Source organism: Phoxinus phoxinus (genome assembly GCF_949152265.1).
Source record: "Phoxinus phoxinus genome assembly, chromosome: 21".
In the NCBI taxonomy this organism is placed as follows: Eukaryota; Metazoa; Chordata; class Actinopteri; order Cypriniformes; family Leuciscidae; genus Phoxinus; species Phoxinus phoxinus.
In genome coordinates this window covers 26467461-26493963 of record NC_136896.1, presented here as the reverse complement: position 1 = coordinate 26493963, position 26503 = coordinate 26467461, and the positions used below count along the sequence as shown (strand labels likewise).

Below are 26503 nucleotides of genomic sequence, written 5' to 3'. Positions count from 1 at the left end.
CATTCAGAGTTTTAGAAATAATGTCTGTACGCCCTGAAAATTCCTCCACAATCCTGGACGGTAGTTTGTCCTTGTTTCTGAGAGGTTGCTTAGCACTTAATGTAAGATGCATGGCATGTGCAGATACGTCATATGACTATAGAGAGACAGACTAAGTTGGTCTTGAGAACTTTATTAGGCCATTAGTCAGCAGTTACCACGGGTGTTTAACAATTACTGTCACATTCTCAGCCTGGTTGTCTTCACTTTTTTTACCCCTCTGTCTGTGGAGAAAAGGCTTCTGTACATGTGTCATTCAAAACACAATGTTTTTTAAGTTAAATTAAATTAAAAAGCCACAATAAATATGTTTTTTTATGTCGTTAAGCTTCTAGTAAGGATGTATAATATTTTGCAATCTATTACATTTAAATAATAAACATATGATAATGAAAAACTGACTGTCCATTAATCCTGCTTATTGAATGATTAATACTTTCAAACTAAAAAAGCTTTCTTCCTCTTTAAGTTTTCTCTCAATTCTCTCTTTATTTTTAATTTTTTGCTTTAACTTGGTTTAAAACAATTTCTAGAAATATAGGGTGAATTCAGGTTGATTCCAAGTCATCTCAATGACAAAAAGGGTTCCAATCACCTTGAATTCACCCCTTTTAAAGGGAATTGTTGTGCCGTGCTGCATATATTTATCACGCAGTAAAAATGAAAACGTAAACGCGTAGCCCATGCCTGTAATGTATATCGAAATATCGGAAATGTGTTAAAAAATCATATCACCGTTATTGAAAAAAAATTAAATCGCGATATATATTGATATTGAATTATTGTCCACCCCAACTCTCAACTAAAGTTTAATTTCAAATCTCTCCATTACACTGTGCCTCGTCGTTTACAAAATCTGATGTCAAATTCTCAGAACAAACATATAATTCTCTGACACGATCCATGACGCCATAATAAACCATCAACTTATTTCCGAGGCTGGGATCCTTTTAGCATGGCTCCGCCCTCCTACATACTTCCGCTCAATTTTCATTTTCCTTCAATACGTCGCCTGGGTTCGCTCCCAGGCGACGTATGTTCTTGGGTATTCTTGGGTTTTCTCCAGTCAATTTTTTACCGGTCCAATCAGAAAACAGAGGGAGTGGCTGAGAACGATGACGTTGAGGTCGTGCGCTAGTTTGAGTTGAAGTTTCGTCTCGACCAAACGTTAGCGATTGGTTAAACTTATGGCAGATCCAGAGTGGCTCTGGGCAGATCCAATAGTTTTAAACTTCAACAGAGTACCCGCCTACAAGGAAATTAACGCTTGGCAATGGAGAGAGGCCAGACTCTCTGTAAAAAAACAGAAATGTATGAGAGTCTGGTTGGACCAGGCTAGGATCCTTCTGAAGTCTGTACAGAAATCTGCAAATGTGTTGGTTGAATTGGACAAGTCAAAGCGAACAATACTTAATGCATCCATTTACTCTACCATTTGTCCTGTGGGTATGTCAGGAAGTGAATGTGCATCTGTATATTGTATCCAGTGGGCGGAGCCTATGGTGTGATGATGTATAATTATTCGAATTGCCCGTGTGATGTCACAAATCCCACCATATCCAAATTAGCCGTTTTTGGAGCTTGTTTAAATAAATGCTTTGTTTATAACAAGGAGAATGTTTTAAGCTATGCAACTTGCAGGATGTTTTAATGGTACAAAAGATGAAGGACAATTTTATTTCTCATGTCATGACCCCTTTAAAGGTTTTATGCCCACCATATACGTTATTATAAATGTATATAAATTCATACTGAAACGGTCCAAGGCCATTGTAATTACAGTCGGTAGTAAACATGATGACATGTTGACAGCAGTCCAATAAAAAGTTTAGCACTCATAAAAAAACAAAAACAAACATGGATCAAGCTCAATATGCCATGACCAATCAGAATGAAGTATTCTGGATAGCTGCTTAAAGAAAGTGGGGATGTTAGAATAGTGCCGTTATTTTGACTTGAGCTTGTGATTTTAAACTGGGTTGCTTGCCAAAGTAAGAACATTGCAGGAAACCACAGTTGCACTCTAATACAAGTTGTGACAGGAAGGAAGGCCATTGCAAGTGTGTAGAAATAAGGACCCCTTACATTATTTCTTGTGTACTCCGCTTAAACAGCATCTAAGCACAAAAAAGTAGGATGGGGACTTGCATATATATGCATGAGTTTGATTGGTCTTTGAGATGTGGGCATGGCACTCAAAAGTGGAGGTGAATGAAAGCAGGGGTGGAGACTGAGTTTAACCGCAAATAAATGATTGGTGAAGCCCTGCGTCACCAGAGGGAAGTCTGTCATTTATCGGGCACTTTCGACTTAACAACTTTCACAAACAGCGAGTACACACTGCATGAAAGGGAATATTCGAAAAAAAAACATTATTGGGGCACTTTAAAACAAATACATGGACAAATTGTTAAAATTAAGATATAACATGCATGTTAACAACATGTAATATGCAAACAGACATTGCGATAGTCTTTTCTTCCTATTGTAACGTATATCCGAGTGAAACTGCTTATCAAACTAGAAAAACTGTAGCGTTCCAGATTCTTTTAGTCCCATCAGGAATTGATTGGATGGTTGTGGTTTGTGTTATTGCGGTGATCTCGTGTATTTGAAAGGTTGTCCCGCCCTCGTGCCAGTAAACATGTCATCAGAGAAGAAAAGAGATGATGATCGACCAATCGTGGGGATTTCTGTGGTCATGGCTCTTTAACGGTGCTCTATACGGCGTACAAGTGAGAGAGGTTCAAAGATGGCCGTTGTCCTGGTCTTGCAGCCAAAGTTGGCCTAAGATCATTTTGAAGAAATTTTGCCTGATCATCTCCCAGTGTGTTTGCTGCTACGACCTACATGTGCTGACTATAGCCAAAAAAAAAATGCAACACGAAATGCGTGTTGATCAATCCGACATGGCACTAAAACTTAAAACCACTTAACTTCAGCTCCATTTGCAAGATCTTTTCCCTAGCTATGACCGCGTCCATATTCTCCTTTTTCGCTTCCTCTTTTTTTTTTATTCCAGCTCACATTATAAAAACCACAATTGCGAAGTGCGATTCATCCTTCTCTGTTTACCACTAGTGCATGCTGATAACGTTTTATTCTTCTATACTATCTTGCGTGGCAGCCTACGACTCAAAAGATTTAATCATCGTACATGTCATAGTCGTACCCAAGTTTATTAGATCCATGTCGTACAGTGTGATTTGTAATGATCTTATAGGATTGCTGAAATCGCTGACTTCAATCTGTCAGTCTAATTATTTATGAATAATTATTGTTATATGTCTTATATCATTACATTATCATAATATATATTTTTTCCGTAGTCAAGCAACACATGCTGGAGTTTTGCTTCAAGTAAATTCTTTAGTATATATTGGTTATTGCTTGTATTTTTTATTTTTTTTGTATATGCTAATGAAAAGTTTTCATTCCGTTAGTTTCATTGACTAATGCAAGCCAGATGTTGTCCATGATGGATAGTTCCCTTCCCCCGCCGCTGTAATGTAAACAGTCCTGCCACACCCATGCAAACACACTCGAGGCGAGAGCTCCTGAAATTCTTCAGTCAGTCGATGCATGTGGTCCTGATCAGTGTGTTTCTGCTCCAGCCCCCAGCTGTTCTGAGAACTAAATGTGCTGCTTTTTGTACATGCAAAGAGGATTAAATATAGCAGGCGGTTGTAGCAGTTCACGGTTTGCTGTGTTGACTGCATGGCTCCAATGTCATGGAGTTTGGAAAAGTTTCTTTTAAGGAGTTTCTGCTCTTGACAGTAAATTATGGTGAACTCGGGAGGAAAATTAAACTTGTGAGTACAGTTACAAGTGTTTTTTAACTGTTGCCATATTGCGTAACTCACTGGGCGTTGTTGCACTCTTGTAGCTGTGAATCTTCAATCTTTTCATGCATTTGCTATCATGTAAAAACTACTGAAAACAGATTTGACTATTTATTTGTCAGCTTAAAGATCTTAAGATCAGCTTTAAGGTTTGTTTTTAAAAACTTGAAATTAGTTTTGTGCCTAAATATGAATAAAATGATGAATACAACTTTAGAAAATACATTTCTTCCAAAGCTACTGTTTATATATTTATAGAGCATTTTTGACAAAGCTAAAATAAAATATATCATTACTTTTACATTTACTCATTGATACTTGTCATTTGTTTAATGTCTTGGTCACCATATATTTCCCATATTTCCATTTATGTTTTTTTATACTTTTAATGACTTTAATATTATTCTAAAATGTGGGAATTATTCTAAAATTCTAAAAAGAATGAGAATTCGTGTCCGATCCTTTTTTCTGAATGTATGTGTGAAAACGTGTGAAATATAATAAAGCAGTGTTATTTAAGTATCATTGAGATATTATAGTTCTTTTATTTATTTAAGTTTTAGTAATTTTTAGTATATCAAGTTAAGCTAAAAGAAAAGAAAAGAAACATATCTTTGGCAACTAGCTGAAATAAGTTTTTTTTTTAATATATATATATTTTTTCAGTTTTTTCAGTTAACATTCATTATATTTCAAATAACAAAATGGTTTTTATGGTTTTAGTTACCTATATCAACCCTTGGGTGAAGCGTATTAGAAAATGTTGGGCAAAAAGATGCTTTGTATGTCTGTATTTAGATGTCTGAACAAGTTTTCCTTTTGTCCTTTCTCTTACAGGACAGACGTTTATGAAGGGGTTGTAGGTGTGCGTCATATTTGGATTAAACTTCTGGAAGTTGTGAGCCAGACTTCCCCGGAGCCCTTCCCTTGTAATGAGCATGGTCGGGGAAGGACATGGTGTTTCGTAGCAGTGTGTGCCTATGTCGGATTCTCCATTACGTTTCTACAAGCTCAAGGGCTGATATGAATAAAGTAGAGTCGTGGTCTGAGGAGGAGGTCTCGCTCTGGCTGACCGATCAGGGTTTGCAGGAATACTCTGAACCGTTGAGAAACTACGACGGACAGGCTTTGTTACATCTTACCACGGAGGACTTCAAGAGGGCTTCCCTCTCCAGGGTCACGGCAGATGGTGGTCTTTTGCTCCTGGAAAAGATAGAGACTCTTAAGATCGAGCATCACATCGATGTTCACAAGAATGGACATGCCAATGGGCACATGGTGTTGAATCATAACGGGAATGCCGGGAGCACCGGCAAGGCTCCGCGGAATGGCGTGGTGAACGGCTTCCACAAGGAACTGGTGCAGATTCCCATACCAGAGCCAGCTTCTCCGCAGTTCCCTCCCGAATGGGGAAAGACCGCCGTGGCTTTTGTCTATGCCTTATGCTGCTTCGTCTTCACCACCGTCATTATTTCTGTGGTCCATGAACGCGTGCCTCCTAAGGAGGCAACTCCACCTCTCCCTGACAAGTTCTTTGACTTTTTTGACCGGGTGGAGTGGGCTTTCTCTGTATGCGAGATCAACGGAATGATTCTGGTGGTCTTGTGGATCATACAGTGGAGTCTCTTAAAACACAAGTGAGTTTTCTAAGTAGCACACATTGTGTATGCGTATTCTTTCATGAATAATGTCACAAAACCTGCCTCGGGAATATTTCACTCCAGATTCACATTGCTGTTAAACGATTAATCGCATCCAAAATAAAAGTTTGTTTACATATAAAATAATTATACACAGCACACACACATTTATTATTTAAATACACACACATGCTTGTATATATTTAAGAAATATTTGCATGTATATGCTGTATATAGAATTATATATAATTTATATTATATATAAATGTTTTATATATAAATAACAAATCTTTCTTAAATATATACATGAACTTGTGTGTGTGTATATATATATATATATATATATATATATATATATATATATATATATATATATATATATATATATATATAAATAATAATCGTTAATCGATTAATCGTTTAACAGCCCTAAAAAATACATAAATTAAATTTGGCTTAAAAACAGTGAAGAGAATTTGCTGATTTTGACAATATTTATATGTCAAGCATGCACAGTTTTCACTTAAATTAACATTAACATAAACAAAATAAATTAAATGTTTCCTTCACCCCAAATTCAATAGAAATACGTAATACATTAAATTTTTATTTTTCAGACTATTAATTAAATTAATTAAAGACAATTAAATGCAGTGTTCACCTCAATTAACTTTAACTGTAATTATTTGCTCAAAATGATTCAAGTATATCAAGTATTTCCTTCTGATTACTCTTATATGAATAATAATAATAAAATAAAGAATAATAATTCGTAACAAGCACCATTTTCACTAAAACTATCATTACCACTAGGAAAGAAAATATGATTCTCATTCTCCTTTCTTATGATAAAATTATATGTTATTTAATGACATTAAATCATATTTTTATTATGTTATTTTATAAATATTATTTTATGACAATAGCACAATTTTTACTTGCATGGTCATTAATGCAAGAAAATATACTAATTACTCTAAAGCAAAAAAAAAAAACATTTTGAATATTTTGTTCTCATTGCTGTAATATGAATGAAAAATGTAAATAATATTTCAAAGACAATTACCGGTAAGCATAATTTCCCTCAAGTTCTCATTACCATAATGCAAATATTTTATATATATATATATATATAATGTTTTTTTTTTTTTTTTTTTTTTTTTTTTAAATGAATGAATATCTGTAAAACAAATCACTGTAGTTCACTAATATGAATATATCACCACATCTTCCTTCCGCAGATCAATTGTTGGTCGACGCTTCTGTTTCATAGTCGGGACGCTGTACCTCTACAGGTGCATCACCATGTACATTACTACTCTTCCTGTGCCTGGCATGCACTTCAAATGCTCTCCGAAGGTAACCACGAAATAATCTCACTGTCTTTTCCTTTTCTCATATTATTTGTTATGTTGTTTTAACATAGTTACTTCATAATCAGCACAACTGACTTCCTAGGCAAGCATGTTGGCCAGTTAAAGGAGTATCACCCCCACACCATATAATATTCCAGATAATGACAGAGAATTGTAAATCCATTTAAAGCTTCCGATACAATGCAATAATATCTTAAATAAAAGTCCATGCTACTCATGCCTAATTTCCCAAGACTATATTCCAGTTTTAGTGAGAGAACTGGAATTCATTTCATTTTCATTTCATTTCAAACAACCTGAAATTTAAGTCATTATTCATTGAAAATCTTGATGTCAGTAGTATTCACATAGTATAAGAACAGCTTTGAGAACATTAGACCAAACCAATAAAAGTATGTGTGTGTTTCTCTTATAATATATATGATTATGTTATGATTTTTTTTTTTTTGATCCAGTGAATATTCTTGATGAATTTTTGTTCTGTTACACGAGTAAAAAGGGCCATGTTATTTTCCTAGCTCTTGTAATGATCAATACTGTATGATGCTTCACTTGTAGGAAAGATTACAAAATGTTAGAATTTATTATTATTTGTATTTTCATCCCAGAACCGTTCAGTTCATTCTCTGTACCAGGATGGGTCAGTCGACCATCTATGTTTTGAACCGTTGATGTAAAGAATTTGTGACTGTTCTATAAATGTCCTGAGAGCAGAGGTCATGAAGGGACATATTTCACATTGAATGGAGAAGCCGTTCATGGAAAATATGAAGTGTGCTATTTTTATCTGTGTTTCTTTTAATATGCTCTGGGAACCCATTTATATTGAGGAAGACACAGGGGGATAGAACATTGGAAATATGTTAATACTTTTTTAATGTGTGAGAAGAACTAATTTTTTTTCATAGTGTGATTTTTGGTGAATTGTATTGAATCCAATTAGGAATCCAGTTTCAACACAAGCCATTGATCAATTAACTCTTTCCCTGCCATTGAGGGAAATGTCAGTGTTTTCACTGTTATTCGGTAGGGGGCGCTATGACATCTTCTGAAAGAGTACTGGATCTCCTGATCAAAACACAGGCGAAAAATGAGCAGAAATAGCGATAGCATATGTAAGCAGATGCATGTAAAATAACGTGATCATCAACATTTAAGCAGTTTTTATTCATATGCTGTTTAATGTTACTGAATGAAATGTCGATCCAGGACGAGCTTATAGGACCGTGAAGCTTTGGGGATGTTGATGGACTCGATCTACTCCATCTGTGTTTTGATCATCGTTCTGAATCCAATTTGGATGTAGTGTGGATGTTTTTCTCAGCTTTTTGCTCAAAATGCTGCATTTTTTTTAATAAAACATCCACATTCCAAATGTTGATAGATAAAAAAAGCATGAAGCTAGAATAATTTTTTTTTTTTTTTTTTTGCTTTTAGCAGAGGCTCTGTTCTTCCTTTTGATATATTGCATGTTCAGATATTCATACAACAAAATATTCTGGGGGCATAAAAATATCAATTAAAAATGCTTGCGGTGGCTGGTGACTTAAAAAAAAACTTTGGCAGGGAAAGAGTTTAAATATGCAACGGTTTACATTTTTAAAATGTATTTAAAGTGCAGCCACACACACTTTTGAAGAGTTTTGGTGTAAAAAACAACAACAAAAAAAAAACAAGTGGGCCTCTTTCTGGACTTTATGAATCTTAAAGACTGCACCCACCGGAACAATGAGCAACATTATTGTGAAATGAAATGATTGTTTTGAGTGAATCTGCTCTAGTGTCGCTATGATTATTCACTGCTGATCCTTTTGCAACTGTGTGTGTGACTCAATGTCGCGGATAGGATGTCGTGAACACACACTAGCTACATAAGACCGGAAATCCACACCACGGGATGTGCAGGAAACATTTATTATCAAGCCCACCAACTTGTTCACTTTCGTTAGAACCTGATTTCCTGTCGCATTTGCTAAAAGAAAGCCTGGACATAAAGGCCAAGAACGTCGCTTTCTAGAAGCCATTGTTGCTTTTATGTTGCGCCTCAAAGTGGCTATTGTTGTTTTTGACATGAACATGCTGAGTTTGTAGAAACAAACAAGGTTAAGCGGTGGATGAAAATAGATTAAAGAATTCTGGGACAATAACATCATACTAATGCTTGTTTGTTGTGTCTGGCAGCTGTATGGCGACTGGGAATCTCGGATACGGCGGGTGATGAAGTTGATCGCAGGAGGGGGTCTGACCATCACAGGCTCCCATAACTTGTGTGGAGACTACTTGTACAGTGGCCATACTGTCATGCTCACCCTTACTTATCTCTTCATGAAGGAGTGTGAGTAGACGGTTTTTTTGACAACACTGCCCCCTAGTGGACAGTTTATGCACATGTTTTGATTATATAGTGGTACCATGCACACTTAAAAATGTATAAAGGGTATTGCATTAGATTACAATAAAATCAAACTGATTTGACATTTATTTTATGCAAAAAACACTTTTCAAGCCAAATATTCACTAAAACAAGTTTAATTTTTAAGTGGAATATTTTTAAACGCCTATAATGGATTTAAAATAATAAGGTCCGTTTGGAGCAGATGGAACATAAGGCTTATAAAGCAAGTGTAACTTAATATTTGTCAACTAAAAATTTACATCTGATTAGTAACTTCTCTTAAATGAGTGAATGCATAGCAATTTTAAAGTTATATCCATCACCCTTTTTATTATTCAAATATTATTTAAAAAGTTAAAATTTTATGAGCTTTTACAATACCCATGATAAATTTGATTTGAATATATAATTATGTGAAATTTAAAAGAACATTTAATCTGAGAATTACCAGTATTCCATTGAAATTAACAAATTTCATTAAATTCCTTTGAACTCCAGGGCCCGTATCCCTAAAGATTCTGAGAATCCTCTCAGAGAGCTCATAACTTAACCTAAAAATTCCTTGCCAGGAGTTTTAGCTTAGAAGTGATTCCAGAACATTTTCAGTGAACTCTGAGCAAGGAATGGATGGAAAATCCTATCTTAGTGAGGAGGTGTGGTTGACCCCGTTGCTAGGTATGAGTCATCATTTCAAAAGCCGTGATTGGTTGAACCTACAAGTTTGATGAAAATGAACTTTTGGTGATAATGAGCAAAGGATGTACCCTCAAATCAATAAAGATAATTATACACTCTAATCTTATGCAGACTGTAATTGTAAATAATATTTCACATTCAAGAAAATATCTGGAAAATGAATAGTAAGCTGTAGGGGTTATAGCCTAACATTAGAATCTAAAATATGTGGAAACTTAAGCTCATTACACCCTGTTCAAATAATGATTTGTGTCTTATTTGCTCATATTAATATCCTAGCTGGCATATTTTGTACTTTCACTCCCATATGGACCCCATTGAAAACAAGATGGCCTATCTCAAGGGGCTGTCCTTAATGAAGTAGAAATTGCAACGTTACAACTCAGTGTGGTCTTAACGAGGGTAACACGGCTCAGATTTTATCAATGTCTGTGATTGTCCAGTGTTTGCAGGACATCTCTCCTGCCTCCTCTGTTGGCCATTTTGTGCAGCTGCTTAGGGGAACTCCTAAGCCACTAAAAGTCCTCTTCCCTGCTCTTAGCAGATCTCGCCTTAGGAGCCCTTTTAAGCGCTAGGAATCTTGAGGAATAGCTTTTATATTAACTGGGATTTTCGTGTCACTTTTAGGGGAAATTCTGAGAAAACGTCATGACTCTGAGAATTTTCTTAGAATTTGGCCGCTAGGAGCCACTTTTTGCACAAAAATTCTTTAGGGATACGGGCCCAGACTGCTCAAATTTATGAATCATACATATTCTTTTATTCAAGTTTAAATCTTTTTTTTTTTTTTGTTGCAGAAAATCACTTTAAAAAAAAAATGCAAACAAATGAAACGCATTCTAACAAATATGCATGAAAAATACATAAGGGTAATAATAATTGAAAAGAAAAACTTGACAAACATATTAATCTCAAGCTTGCAGAAAATAAATAAAAGGAGACCAAACTTTTTCAAATAACAAACTCTTGTCTTTTAGGGTGTACCTAATTCTGTCTAAATGTAGAAGTCAACTCTGTCAGCCATATTTTGAGAGTTGGAACTTCCTTTTTATTCCAAAATAAAAGACTAAGTTTTTTGCTAGAGATTAACCCATATGAAACAAACTGTTGTTGTGCCAATGTAGTCTCTAAAATTCTTCCGAAACTCCAAACATCTTCATAGGATCTGGTTCAAAACGCATGTCCAAAGTATCTGAAAAAAACATGAAGATGTTGTTCCAAAACTAAACATACATTTTTTTTTTCTAACAAAACAACATCAATATTACTCTTAAGATGTTTTCAAACAAAAATATAGCCTTTTCATTGTACATTTTTTTTAATGCTGCAATAGTTCATCAGTAGGCATTCATATGCATGTTTATCAACAGTATTCAGTCCCAAAAGTGTGTGTGAGATATGGGAAAGAGGCTAAACCTCATAATGGACCTGCACAAAAGGTGTGACAATGGTTATATCTCTTAAAAAAGCCTTTTAAACAATCTAACATTTTAAATGATTGAATTTTTTTTTACACAATTATGTATCTCTTTTGGGTCAAAATTGAACAAAAATGCATTATGAATTAAACAAATATTCAAAATGTAGACGACAACGTGTTGTGACACTGGTTGTCAATGCCAGTGGATCACGTTGATAGTTAATGTGATGAACTACACCTTTGGTTCTGTAATTCTCCACTTTACTGGAGGACTAAAAAAAAGCATTCTCTGTTATAACTCCCCGTAACTTTCTCGCACCTCACAGATTCCCCTAGAAGGTTCTGGTGGTACCACTGGGGCTGCTGGGCGTTGTGTGCAATAGGAGTGTTCTGCATTCTTCTTGCTCATGACCACTACACGATTGATGTTGTTGTGGCCTACTTCATCACCACACGTCTCTTCTGGTGGTATCACACGATGGCTAACCAACAAGTACGTTTGCATGTTTCGACGTCGTCAACGTTTCCATTCAGAGCTCTATTGTGTTTTAACCTCTAACCATCTGCATCTGTTTTAGGCGCTCAAAGAGACATCCCAGACCAACTTATTCGCTCATGTGTGGTGGTACAGATTTTTCCAGTACCTGGAAAACAATGTTCCTGCCGCCGTCCCCCGCCGTTACCAGAAGCCCTTCTCGTGGCGATCGCTGCAGTGGGGTCACGTGAAGTACACGCGGATAGATTCAGACTGACTGACGTGCAATTTTGGAAGTTGGTCTCCAAAACATGTGCCCAAAGTGCCGGAACAAGCCTGACATTGTAGCCAATCCCTTTAACTAACAGACTAGTCATCCAAAGCGTCCTCACAGGATTGACTTTTGGATGTAAAACTTATCACGTATGGGGCTCAGAACGATGGAGACGAAACCATGGTCAGGGATAAGCAAGTGGCTTGCGATGTCCTATAATATCATCTTGCATCAATAAAAAATGAGCCAGGAAGTTATTTATTTTCCCGAATAACTTGAGAGTGTCTCCAAGTATCTTTGCCCCCGTTTACAGGCATAAAGCCATCTTCTCAAGATATTTTTGTTAACTCAAGCAATTTATTGACACATTAAATATTGCAAGTATGAGCAAGATAAATCAGTTTTGTACAGCCTTACATTTTTCTAGTCGTTTGCTAAACAAAGTGTGCTGTCAGAGAAGGTTTATATGAATATATAATTTGTATTTTTTGAACTAATTCTTTGTTTTTTAAATATATTGTTTGGATAATCTAATGCTCCTCCTCAGTGCCTTAATAGTTCAGAGGTAATGTTGTTCTGGCAGTCAACTGCATTGTATTTATGTTCATTCAAAGACAATTTCAGTGTTTTGGACTATATTCAGGGTGGTCGTGCTGTAACCACTCTTTGCGAACCACATATGCTTGAAACAGAACTCACCTCGTCGCCCGAATGTAACAACCCTGCGCGTTTTGAAAGAGTATTTCCATGACCGTGTCGGCAAAGCTAATTTGGTTGTCCATAAACATTTCTCTGTTGTTGTTTTCGGAAAGTATTTATTAATGTCTTTGTATCATATTTTGTCAGACAGCTGGTGCTTTATGCCTCTTACTGAACTCTCTGGAGGTTGTTCTGGGTTTGAATGACAAGAACGATGTGACCCGATCCATCCTTTCCGCAAGCCAGAACAGATGTTCTGTCCCATTGACCACACTATTCAACAAGCTGCTATTGTGATGTAATAGTAGGAGGTGTTCGTCCTTTGACAAACAAATAAATTACAAATATTAGCACAAAACTGCTTTGTATTATTCTTTTATTTTTGTGACTGTAGACAGAATTGTCGAAATTATCAATGTTTCTCGTGATCTTCAATTTTAATTTAAAGGATTGTGCTTAAAAGTTTGCAATTTGGTAGACAAATATATACGTCGTTCTAACGCTCAAAATACTTAATTGGTTTGAGTAGGACAAACTTAAATTAAACTAATTAGTTCAGTCAAATTATCTTTTATGAGTATTTAGCACTTTCTTTTTCTTTCAAGTTCACAGAACTGATATATTTTAAGTGAACTGAACCGTTTCATTGTTTTGAGTTTTATGAAATAATTGTTTTTAATTTAGGCAAACTTAAGTTTAACTGAAATGGCTGGGATGTCTATTTCCCAGCATCCTTTGCCGATGGCACTCGAAAGGGAGAGTAAATGCTAAAATTAAGTGTAATATAATGTGTTTTTTTTTTGTGCCAGACTAATGTTAAGTGAGAGATTTAGTATTGATTAATGTTTTGTTATGCTAATTTAGAAGAATTTCTGTTAATGTTGGTTTTAGGATTGTTACCATCATGGTGACAAGTGGTGCATGAGATTGATTTGAGAGCAAATAATAACTTTATATTGTTGCGCTCATACAGAAAGTACTTCTGAATAACATACCGTTGCTAATATGTTAGCAAATTAGTATGTTAGCAGATTAGCTTGTTAAAGCTAAGTTTATACTAATAAAGGTGTTCACATTGAGATTACATGAAAGGTTTAAGTTAATTGTATGAATTAGTGTACTCATACATTTTAATTGTTCTTAACTTGAAATGTTTAAGTACAAAATAAAAATCTGCTAGTTCTGCTTAGTTAAACTTTGAACTTCTCTAAAGCAGCCCAACATGACCTCGCCCCCTTTATTGCGTGTCCCCAGGGGCGGGGTTTATGTAAATTTTAGGGTTTGTGATGTCACCAACCCAGGAAGAATCTCATTGTAGTCCCTACCAGCCGTTTGTTATAGTCCTTAAAAGTCAATTTCTGTAAAAAAAAAAAATTCTCCGTTTGCAGATGTTGTTTATGCTCAAACCGAAACATTACGCACTAACTAATGTTAAAAAAAGTGAAATCATAATCAAGGACCTCTTTAATGGGCAAAAAAAAAAAATCCCTTAATTTATTCACCAGTTTATTTATAATTTGGCACTTGGCAAATGTTACTTTTGGACACACGTGGCATACAGAAAATGGTGAAAAAACATTACTCTGATTTTGAATGTGCAGTTTAAGCGTATACGAACTACACTATTTTTTGCCACAGCAAAAAAGGATTTTGTTTGATTTGCTGCATCCCAACAGGACCTCCCAATTCTGTTGAAGAAACTGAAGCATTCAGAAATGCAGATTTATGTACAGTGAAATGTATGTACCACTAAATTTGTTTTATAAATATTTACTACATTTGACTTTTTTGTGTGTGACATTTATCATTAACTGAAAAATTCCCTCTGTAGTTAAAATTAACGTCTTGATGGTCTTTGGTATCTCAAGAGTTATGCAACTAATCTAATCTAATCTGAGAGTTTGGTTTCACACTGTCAACATTAAATACGGCTATAAACGAGAGAATACCACCTTTGTCCTTGCACTGTATACACTATAAGTGTGTACTATTCCCACACTGGATTCATTTGTTTCTTCTGCACAAAATCTACACCATTTACTGAGTTTGCACCAAGATTAACACATGTAAGTAGTTTTCCACATATTATACAGTAATTATTTGATAATGTATAATGCTTGTACTGGAATGTTGCTGGTATCAATGTGGATGCATGTGTGTGTGTATATATATATATTTATATATATTATACTGTAGTAACAAGAAATGCTATACATGACACACCACAAAATTATTTATGAAGGATCATGTGACATTGAAGAAAAACTTCAGCGTCGCCATCATACATTACATTAAAAAAATTATTAAAATAGAATACCGTTATACTAATGATACAAAAATATTTTAAAATATATAAGTTTTTTTTATCAAATAAATTTGTGATCATAAGAGACACAAAAACATAAAAATCTTATCAACTTCACTTTTGAATGGTTGTGTGCACGTGATTACGTTTAGCAACACATACTTTATATATGGATTTGTGTTTCAATCATTGTGTATTATATATGGATATAGTATAGTAACTACATGTAACAAGGACACTGTAAAATAAAGTGTTACCATATTTTTGTATATTGCCTGACAAGTATATGTTCTGTGTGTGTCAGTGAAGGATGGCACGGAAGACTGTGTGCTGTCGTCTCAATGGTCTGGAGATCTCGCTCATAGTTCTCTTCCTTTTGATGACAGCAGTGTCAGTGGGGCTTATCACGGTCCTGGCCCTCAAACTGGATTCGGAAAAACGTAATTAAATGTTTTAAAGTATATCTTCTGAACCGTACACTTGGTTAAATCACACTCTTAGAAAAAAGGTTCAATGTGGTTCTATACTCAATTTTAAACAACCCTTCATGCCAAAAAGGTTTTAAGGAGAAATGTTGTTTTTTAGTGAAAAAGTATGTTTATGAGCTGTTTAATTCATAAAATGTAATAAAAATAAAAATAAATGTAAACTAAATCTATAAACTTATCCCACAATGGGAACTTCTTAAATGTTCTATATATGAACCTTTTCTTTGAGTACAACTATATATCATGTATTTTTCCTGAGCAATAATTTTTGTCGGAGAGTGCATATAATATAAGCAAGCACTAGTGATCTTAGACATGTGTCATTTTTTCAAACTCATATTGTGTCTGGTTTGAATAATTTGTGCACCAGAAGAAGTGACTCCAGAGGAACCGGCCCCCACAGTAAATCCTCAAGAGAACCCGTACCTGATCGGTGTGGGTCGTGCGGACTGCACTGGGCCTGTGGCGGATCTGCCCATGGTTAGTTTCATTTATGCTCAGCTGATTTCTTTATATTGATTCTGATCATTTGATTTTACTCTGAAGAAAATCTATTGCCAGTTGTTCTGGTTGATTATTGGTGAGGCGTTTATGAAAGTTAATATTCCTCAGATGTTAGAGTCTGATAATGTTTATGACTGTCCATTGATCAGATGTATTGATAAGGGACAGATAAGGCCATTGTGAATGCTGATGTTTTGTATTTTTCTCCTTGGGAAAGATGGGTTATGCCAATACTGAGCAGACTGCGAGAGGGATCCACACACGTCTGTTCAGTAGAGCCTTCATTGTGGATGACGGCAGTAAAAGAGTGGTGTTCGTGACTGCGGACATCGGCATGGTCTCTCAGAGACTGAGGCTTGAGGTATGCACACTATACTGCCACATTCACTGGCATTATATGGGTTTGGTCTTCTGTATTCATGGTAAATGCCATAGACTGTAAAACAAGATGGACGACGCCTCTTCGCTCTCTTTACCATTAAATCTCTTAACCATTAAATCAAATTTTGGTACTAAAATGTTTAAACAAAATGAATACAAGGACCATGTCTAAGAATCTGACTTGTGTGTTTCAAACTAGACTTTCTCCTTGTGTTCATCCCTACATCTGTTAATTTGTCATTGTCTCATACCATTTTAGGTTTTTCAAGAGCTAAAGGCGAAATATGGAGACCTGTACAGACAGGACAATGTGGTCATGAGTGGCACGCACACACATTCAGGCCTGGGTGGCTATTTCCAGTACACACTCTTTATGATCACCAGTAAAGGCTATATTAAGCCATCTATACAAGCCATCGTCAGGGGAATAGTCAGGGTATGCTTGTATTCTCTCGTTTGAAATACATTCCTGATATGTTAGCTATATAATGCTTACTCTTTAGCTCATGTAAATGCCTTCAACATGTCATTGATAATGATTTATGTTCTTTCTATCAGAGTATTGATATAGCTCATAGGAATTTGAGACCTGGGCGAATTTTCATAAATAAAGGACAACTAGTCGACAACAACTTGAACAGAAGCCCACATTCATACTTGAACAACCCTGAGGAGGAGAGAAACAGGTTTGTGTGTTTACTGAATTGTTTAGTGGCTCAAAATTGTTTTACATTAAAATGTGTGACAACTAGCCCCAATCTTCCCTACTGTATTAACTTTTTCATCAAAAAATACTTTATATTAGCTACACATTAAACAACACTCGCAACACAACACAGCTGAAAGTCACTACACGTTCATTTATGACTCTTGTTTCCAACCCAGATATGAATTCAACACAGACAAGCAGATTGTCATCATGAAATTCACAGATCTGGATGGGGATGGTATGGGGTTGCTCAGGTATTATACACCTTTTATCATATGTATACGCTCCAGACATGTCGGCACACCCACCATCTTGGAACGGTCAGGGTGTCTTCACTCACTGTATGAATCAATGACGACAAAACATTGCGTAGCTTCTGGTTGTAAAACGCTGGTTTTTAAATTCCCAAAGAAATGGGATAACCTTAGGCGAGAATGTGTCGGTTTGTGCTTTTATAGATATGTACTCAATATTACAGATTTTTACTATGGTACTTTTAAATGTGTTTACTTTTACTATGGTAACTTTTTAATGTTGTGTCAGCTGACACCTTGTATTTATTAGTTTCTGCAAAATCATCTGCTGCGGTCTATTACAGATATAGATATTTATGCATGCGTCTAACTACAGTTGCAGATGCTCAGTCGACTTGATCTCAGATGTTTACGGACTGGCTTTGACTGTTCCAATATGGCGGATGGCTTGCATATAGCGGCCCAAAGAAGCAGCTAAAGTAGCAGCTTCTATGAATATATATATATATATATATATATACATACATACATACATACATACATACATACATATATATATATATATATATATATATATATATATATATATATATATATATATATATATATATATATATATATATATATATATATATACATACATACATTTTACATCAGAAAATCACAAGTTTCATTGCAAACAGAGTAGGATCTTAGAATCTTTAAGGTATTTGGCTTCTGCCAAATATACAAAATACACTAATAATTGCTGCATTGGCTATGCATCTGTCCTCAGCTGGTTTGCTGTCCATCCCGTCAGTATGAATAACACCAATCGCATGGTGAGCTCTGACAACCTTGGCTACGCCTCCTATGCCTTCGAGCAGGAGAAAAACATTGGCTTTCTTCCCGGTGAGGTAAAAGGTCAACCTTTTAATTACTCCTCCTTCCGCAGAGCTCCACCATCAAGGTTAATGGATTGTCTTTATTAGTTGTAATCTACTTGAAGAGTACAAGGACGTTTGCCACTCAATAAAGTCAATAGTTCCCATGCGAATGCTGTAAACACGGAGGAAGTTTAATGACAATGGTTAATTAATGATGTTATTATGTGAGACAGTAAAAATCTGCCGTGGAAATTAAATGGAAGATAGTACTATTTCTGTATTTCTGCTTATGTTGGCAGTTATCTTTATTAGGCTTTTCCTCCAGGGTCCTTTTGTTGCCGGCTTTTCCTCCAGTAATCTTGGAGATTCATCTCCCAACATTCGCGGCCCCGTCTGTGTGAACACAGGCGAGAAGTGTGACTACCTGAACAGCTCCTGCCCCATCGGTGGAGTGAGTTATTATTAGACACACGCTATCTATCTGTCAATCTGTCTGTAGTATAAAGAAGTACAACCTTGTATTTCAAAATAGTTTTAGACACTTGTAAATATTCACTCACAAGTTCTAATTCACATGTGCCTTTCAATAGAAAAAAGAATGCATAGCTTTTGGACCGGGTGAGGACATGTTTGAAAGCACCAGGATCATAGGAGAGAATATGTATAAAAAAGCAAAGGTGTGTGTCACTTGTCACATTGCTTGATGGTGATGAGTATCTGCGTGTCCTGAGTGTGCTTCTTCACCGAGTGTGTTTGTTCTGCAGGAGCTGTACACCAGTGCAAAGCAGGAGTTGCACGGGTCGGTTCACGGCGCACATCAGTGGGTCAACATGACCGATGAGACTGTCCCATTTAACTCCACTCATTCAGTGAGTACAGGGCTCCTGTGCACAAAACACGAGCAATGAGACCTGGAACTATAAGTCCATTTTATTTGTATACCACTTTTCACAATATACATTGTTTTAAAACAGCTTTTCTTTTTTTTATCCTGTTGACTTGATACATCTAGACAATTATTGCCTGGTTTTACAGACGAGGCTTAAGCTAGTCCCAGACTAAAATACATGTTTGAGCTGTTTTAACTTAAAGCAACTTGTACTGAGATGTCTTGAAATATGTCAGTGCCATTGTTTTATCTCAAGATGCACACCAGTCATTTTTTTTTCTAAGGCATGTTTATAAAAGCTACTTAAATGTCCTAATTTAACTAATGCCTAAAACTGGCTTAGTCTAAGCCCTGTCTGTGAAACCATTTAATGTTACCATAATTTCCATGCAACTATACTAGGAGGGGATGTGACATAATGATAAAGCTCTGTTTACATTGAACACACACTGGAATTGCATAAGTTAATCTACCTAAACAAGTATTACTACCTCAAAAGGACAATTTTATACAACTTCAAAATCACTCCATAATTCCTTTAAGTAAATCTGCTTTTAACCCTCCAAAATGTCTTGCGTCATAGACTGAAAGTGTAAGTGCATCACCAAAAACACAATTTCCCTTTGTTTTTCCAAACTAAAGAAAGGAAAATGATTATATATGGTTATCAGCTGATTGTCACAGATGCTGTCTGTAGACCTTAAAGGGATAGTTCAACCAAAAATGAAGATTTGTCATCATTTACTCACCCTCAAGTTGTTCCAAACCACATTTCTTTCTTCTGCTGTACACAAACGAAGATATTTTGAAGAATGTTGGTAACCAAACAGTTGATGGGGGCCCCATTGATTTCCATAGTGAAGACTTCCATAGGGAAGAATTGTGCATAAATATGCACACCCCTGATCTTATTCTTAGTGGATGCACCCTTTGAGCCAGAAGCACACTCTACCAAAACTGTGGAAACTGCAAAAAAGTTTCTGTTTCTGTTACCAGGGACGGACGTGTAAACCTGCTCTGGGACACAGTTTTGCCGCTGGTACAACCGACGGAGGAGGAGAATTCAACTTCATACAAGGTAAGGAGATAAGCTATGAATGTCACAAGCAAATACTTTGACAGTTCTTATTGTTGGTCACATATCTGATAATTATGGTTATGTTTCTTCGTGTGACCAGGAGATACAGATGGAGACCCCTTTTGGGATGGCATAAGAGATGCGCTTGTGGGATCCCCGTCTAATGAGTCCAAGGCTTGTCATTGGCCTAAACCAATCCTCTTCAGCACCGGGGAGGTATAAGGACAAGTAGAGCTCATAAATAAACAAAATCTAATGTACAATACGGTATCTTTTGTTATTAATAAGCATAAGATAACAATGTGCCAATCACTCCACTTTTTACACAGTGCATGAGAATGGGTAATGGAAAGTACTCATAAGACATGTTTAAATGTTTTCTTTGTTTTGAAATAATAACAGTGATTTCTGTTTTCATGTAGCTGGATTCACCTCTCCCATGGCATCCAGCCATTGTGGACGTTCAGATCATCACTATTGGCTCTTTAGCCATAGTTGCAGTCCCTGGAGAATTCACGTGAGTTCTGTTGATTCGCAAAAGCAGCAGTTGTGTTAAAATAGGAAAAAGTGTCTCCACAACCAGCCAATATTGCTCAACTCAAGTTGTTTTCAATGTTCTAGTACCATGTCAGGGAGAAGGATACGGGAGGCAGTCAAAAAGGTGAGAACGGTACATGCACTCCCAGTCAAAAGTTTGGAATAATTATGCTATTTTTATGTTTTTGAAAAAGGTACAGTATCTTATGCTCAACAAGGCTGAATTTGTTTGATAAAAAAACATTGTGAAATTTATTCCTGCAATTGAAAATCAGAATTTTCACCAGCATTACTCCAGTTCACATGTCACATGACCCTTCAGAAATGATATGCTGATTTGCTGCCCAGTTATGAATAATGGTTATTATTATCAATGTTGATTTTTTTTTGCTGCATTTTTGTTGTAAGCATGATATTTTTTTTAGGATTATTTGATGAATAGAAAGTTCACTGAACAGCATTTACTTAAAATATAAATCTTTTGCAACATTATAAATGTCTTTACTGTCAATTTAATGCATCCTTGCTTTATAATTTTTTATTCCAGATAAAAAAAAAAAAAATTTTTTAATAACCCCACACTTTTGAATGGTGGTAGTGTATCACAATTTACACAAAAATATTAAGCTGCGGAAATGTAGTAATTTTTAACAACACAAAGATAAAACAACAATCTCATTAATCTCCTTTTTCATGTCTTCAATATATTCAATATTTAACGGAATCAAATCTGCCACAACAGCTTGACACACCATTTATGAATCCGAATTTGAAGTAGATTCTTCAAAAAAATCTTTTTTTTCACTGTATCACATGGTTTTTATAGGAGTTGGAGGTGCAAGAGTCTTTCACTAATGCAGAGGTGGTTGTCGCTGGTCTCTGCAACATCTACACCCACTACATCACTACATACGAAGAGTATCAGGTATATATGCTTCAGTTTTTTGACCACCGTAATAGTCATGGTATTAACATGGTGCTCCAAGGCACAAAAACATGTCAAAACGAGATGACAGACTCAATGTGTTATATGGTCTGGCTTTTCAAATGTTTTTCTTCTACTCTCACAGATCCAGCGATATGAGGGCGCATCCACCATTTTTGGCCCTCACACTCTCTCGGCTTATATCCAGCGCTACAGAGGACTTGCCAAAGCTATTGCTCATGTAACTCTCCATTTTCCATTCATTGCCTTGCAGTCATTTTGTAGCTTTTTAATGAACTGAAATGATCTGTCTGATCTCACGACTGAACCAATCTTCCACAGGGAACAATAGGAGAGTTGCCTAAGGGTCCGGAACCACCTTTCTTTGATGAAGACAAACTTTTTAATCAAGTGAAGGACCCTGTGGATGATGTAGCACCAGCTAACACCACCTTTGGTGACGTCTTACAGCAGGTTAACCCTGTCTATAAAGTGGTAGGTCAATTGTGATGTAGCCTACATGCAGTAAACGTTCGATTATACATAGTATACCGTTGCTTCGACGAAATTTTGTGAGAGAAATCCAGCAATTTCAATAGGAATCCAGGAGTTTTCCTTGAGGGCGAATTACACCGTGTCCTAACTACACGCGACGCAGCGGCACGACGCGCGATAAAAGGTGTCTTTTCCATGTTAATCACAGTTTTTGTCCTAACCAGTCGTGCCGCCGCGCCGATTCTATTTTAGAAACGGTTTCTATTTTTCTGCGAAGTCACGCTGGGACAACAAACACAAAGTGTGGCAATGATAATCTCAGGTACTGTTTATGTGCTTTATTTAATGTTAACAGCGTGTAATGTGACTTTGAAAATCATTTAGTGCTCCCAGCTTTATAGCTGTAAAAGCAACAATGGATAATTCACCTCAGATCTTGAAATTAAACGAATGGAAACAAGAACGTTCAAGCTGTGAACAAACAAGTGTATTCTTTGACAAAGATTGTTTTTGTAACTCGGTAGCCTATGTATTTGATGATGTTTAAATGGTGTAATATTTGTGAACTTGATTATGTAGATACAATCCATTTTCTTACGATTGCCGTCAATAACCGCCCACACGCTGTTCTGATTGGCTGTGGGTTTTGATTGATTTTTACGCATCTCGCAGTCGCGTCGCGTCGCGTCTAGTGTGGACAGACAAATTATTTGTCACTGGATCTTATCGCGTCTCGTGTAGTTAGGACACGCGGTGTTGCTCAAATGTCACTCATGTTCAAGTTGGTCATGCAAATTCACTGCGCTGACCAACAGAAAGCTGCTTATTTTGAAAGAAACTGTCGGGGAGTGAATCAAACATCACTACGCTATTGACAGTGGACATTTTTGCCAGCAAAATTTTGCCGAAATATCACTAATGTAGCATTTTATTATAATGAGTGAACTAGTGAATGCTAAGCTTGCAACATAATTAAGCTTGCTTGCTATTGTAAATAAACAAGATTTATGTGATTTATTTATTCTAAAGGGAGAAATCGCATCGGTCACGTTTGTTGCTGGAAACCCGAGACACTCTGGAGATATTGTGAGTACTTTAGTAGCAGTAACCTTACAGTAATATTTTGCAAAACATGCTTTTTTTATGCATGAGATATGACTAATCTTTGGTGATTATGATATCAGAGAGATAAGACATTGGTCACAGTGGAGAGGTTTCACAACAACACCAACACATGGGAAATAGTTCACACGGATGCATCATGGGAAACAAGGTAATGCTTTCTACTAACTGTATAAAGTATAGGCTTTTTTTAAAATGTTCTCTGTGCTAATGTTTCTATCATATCGATTCGTATATACTTTTACTTTGAGCTTGTGTTAATGAACCCATCTTAAAGCTGACAGTATCTCTGTCCCCCGATAAGGCAAACGCTGAGTCACATTATTATCACATTATATAGCCAGTTCATTCCTCAGGCCGAAATCCATGTAAGATCCTAAAATGAATTACAGTAGATTAGACAGTGTGTACATGTATACTGACAGACATAATTTGCAATTGCAAAACTCAAGTGCGTCACTGGAACTGAGAAAATGGCTTTAAAAATGTTTTGATTGAATGATGATTCATTTGTTATCGGTTTTCAAACTCTGTTTTTCTGAATTCTGCGCGTAGAGCCAAACCTGAGGAAGTGTGGCAAGTCCTTATTTTGCCGAGTTAGACGCGCTCCCTGGGTCAACATATTTTGTTGATCCTGGAACGCCATTCTGGTCCGAAAATTTTGTCCTTACCATATCCATGTAATAAACTTACAATATTACAATAAATGTAATACAATCAGAATCATTCTCTCGGTTTAGTGATTACTATTTTTTGTCATTGACGTTCTAATCAAAAAATCCACTTGTCCCGGACAAGCGTTAATGTCGAGCGTGCATTAGGCCTACTATGATTAAGGAGTAAAGATTCTGACTTATTTTGTGTATGTGTGTGTAACCAGGTTTCACTGGATTAAAGGAATTGCCGGCCGGAGTCGGTCAGAAGTGGAGTGGCACATCCCGCTCAAAGCGCAGACAGGAACCTACCGGATTCAACACTTTGGACATTACAAACAATCCAGTGATAACAACACCATCATCATGCCATACGTGGGCGCTTCTGATGCTTTCGAAGTCACCAGAAGTTTTTACTACTTTTGATCAGTCAGTGTATCACTGAGGAAGAACATTATATGCTATAGAATATTAGCTGTTCAGTGCAGTTAACAGCATCAATCTGTAAACTAATGTTGTTGTCTAAGGTAAACATGCAACTATACGTCAAATGCACAAACATTGAGCTTTCTGACTTTTATTTCTAAGATGAAATGGTTGTTTGGTAAAGTAGCCAATATCGATCTGTTCCAGTCTAGCTTCTGATTGGTCTCTGCTGCTAAAATAGACACTATACAATATTCACAATATTGTACAGGCAAACTGTTAAAGTTAGGTGGGTATGTCTTCTGAATGTGTTTCATAAAATCATGTAGGCCTATTATTTTGAATTTGTGTCCCATTGTCCCAGCGCTCTGTACAATACAGATTGTTTCAAAGCAGCTTTACAATGATAACAGGAAAATAATGCAATAAAGTTAGTTTGGCTGTACAGCAGCTTTTGAAGAAAATAGTGGCATCCTCCATCTTAAGTCATTTCAGTGTTGATTCATTTCTGTTGTAAAAAAGTTATTAATTTATGTATCAATACAGCAGCTCTGGAGAAAACAGTGATGTCATCGTCCAGCTCATTTCAGTTCTCATACAATGGTATCAATGCAGTCAGATCAATAATATTGTTGAATATTAAGTGTCCCCAACTAAGCAAGCCAGAGGCGACAGTGGCAAGGAACCCAAACTCTATCAGGTGACAGAATGTAGAAGAAAAAAAAAACTTGGGAGAAACCAGGCTCAGTTGGGGGGGCAGTTCTCCTCTAGCCTCTAGTAAAAGTAGCAAACTAAAGTAGTACTTTTTTCTAAAAGCAGTAGAAAAAATGTGTTCTGAAGAATGACCAGTTATAATAAAAGCCTAATATCATTGAGTCTTATGTTTTTTTTGGAATGAGATGGGGGGGGTAAGTATAGGCTAAATGATGAAGAATTTTAATTTTGGGGTGAACTATCCCTTTAAGAAATAATGTGTTTTTGTAAAGTCATCTAACATCTGTAGGCTACTCAGACTAAAAGTTTTATTTATTGTTTTAATCACACATGGTGCTGGTCGAGCCACTCAATGTATTTCACTATGTTATAGGGGTGGTGTAATGTTTTTACAATATGTAAAATAAGTCTATGTTGTCCCCAGACTGTGTATGTGAAGGTTTAGCTCAAAATACCCCACAGATAATTTTTTACAGCATGTTAAATTTGTCCCTTTTTGAGGGTCAGTAAGAATGCGTCGTTTGGTGTGTGTCCCTTTAAATGCAAATTAACTGCTGGTCTCGGCGCAGAGGGCGGAGCTTCAAGAGTGTGTGTTGTTAGCAGCTCCGATTACCTCACGCAGACAAGCACTAACATGTCAGAAACTGTTCTGCCTTTTATGTTTAAACTCGAGTCGGACAATGATGGAGAGACTCGAGTAGAAGTGACAACATGTAGAAGCAACAGGACGTTTCTGAATGGTTAGTTGATGAATTTATGTTGTTGATGTGGAGTTAACTATCTTCAAGTCTTTGATTAGCATATTCTGTCATAATAATCTTGCTTTGAACTTTGAGCATTGTAACTTTGCAGATGTTGTTTATGCTCAAACAGCAACTTTACACATTAACTAAAGTTAGAAAAGTGAAATCATAATCAACTAAAAAAAACCTCTCTTTAACCCTCCCTTGTTTTTGGCTTATGCTACTCTGAGCAATGTCAGAACTTTGTATTTTGAGCACTTCTTGCGTTATTTTTGCCTCTTCACGATGACTCGCTTGCTGTAGTCCTCAGTTGTAAGTCGCTTTGGATAAAAGCGTCTGCTAAATGACTAAATGTAAATGTAAATGTAACTACCCCTTGACCTGACCAGCGGTGCTTCACTAAAGTTGGAGGATCCTGACGTTCATTGGCCAGTTGGATACTATTGCATTGGGCGCCCACCACCTCTGTACTATAGCATAGTGTACTTTGTTTGGTGTTTATGATAGAATAGGATATGGAATATAGAATAGCAATTAGCCGAAAGAAAGACACAGAAA

At 36.3% G+C, this 26503-nt stretch overlaps 2 protein-coding genes across 5 annotated transcripts in view; both read left to right on the top strand.

Moving 5' to 3' along the window:
• The window catches only part of sgms1b (sphingomyelin synthase 1b), a 30616-nt gene extending 17405 nt beyond the window's left edge, over positions 1 to 13211 (top strand). For 2 of the 3 annotated variants that reach the window (XM_079594994.1, XM_079594993.1), the window contains exons 2-6: positions 4719 to 5518; positions 6763 to 6880; positions 9079 to 9232; positions 11735 to 11901; positions 11987 to 13211. In XM_079594994.1, coding sequence (XP_079451120.1) covers positions 4836 to 5518; positions 6763 to 6880; positions 9079 to 9232; positions 11735 to 11901; positions 11987 to 12160 — 1296 coding nt within the window. In that variant the 5' untranslated portion in view covers positions 4719 to 4835 and the 3' untranslated portion in view covers positions 12161 to 13211. Of the gene's footprint in view, positions 1 to 3489; positions 3852 to 4718; positions 5519 to 6762; positions 6881 to 9078; positions 9233 to 11734; positions 11902 to 11986 lie in introns of those variants that run through there. The other variant, XM_079594995.1, reaches the window with a different exon arrangement.
• Positions 13212 to 14416: 1205 nt separating this feature from the next.
• asah2 (N-acylsphingosine amidohydrolase 2) lies at positions 14417 to 25322 on the top strand. Of its 2 annotated transcripts, none has more exons than XM_079594983.1 (21): positions 14417 to 14922; positions 15466 to 15601; positions 16023 to 16129; positions 16371 to 16514; positions 16794 to 16970; positions 17093 to 17220; positions 17420 to 17497; positions 18273 to 18393; positions 18689 to 18814; positions 18954 to 19040; positions 19128 to 19232; positions 20249 to 20330; positions 20431 to 20546; positions 20753 to 20847; positions 20952 to 20991; positions 21694 to 21792; positions 21938 to 22033; positions 22135 to 22287; positions 23317 to 23373; positions 23472 to 23560; positions 24290 to 25322. In XM_079594983.1, the coding sequence occupies exons 2-21, from the start codon at positions 15472 to 15474 to the stop codon at positions 24486 to 24488; spliced, it is 2229 nt and encodes a 742-aa protein (XP_079451109.1). In that variant the 5' UTR covers positions 14417 to 14922; positions 15466 to 15471; the 3' UTR covers positions 24489 to 25322. The 2 variants fall into 2 exon arrangements, with proteins under 2 accessions (XP_079451109.1, XP_079451108.1); XM_079594982.1 differs by having other exon boundaries at positions 16020 to 16129.
• Positions 25323 to 26503: the final 1181 nt, after the last annotated feature.

Coding starts and splice junctions, on each gene's coding strand:
- asah2 (XM_079594982.1), top strand. CDS start 15,472: ATGGCACGGAAGACTGTGTGCTGTCGTCTCAATGGTCTGGAGATCTCG. Junction 20,547..20,752: donor TCCTCTTCAGCACCGGGGAG/GTATAAGGACAA, acceptor GTTTTCATGTAG/CTGGATTCACCTCTCCCATG. Junction 20,992..21,693: donor TACGGGAGGCAGTCAAAAAG/GTGAGAACGGTA, acceptor TGGTTTTTATAG/GAGTTGGAGGTGCAAGAGTC.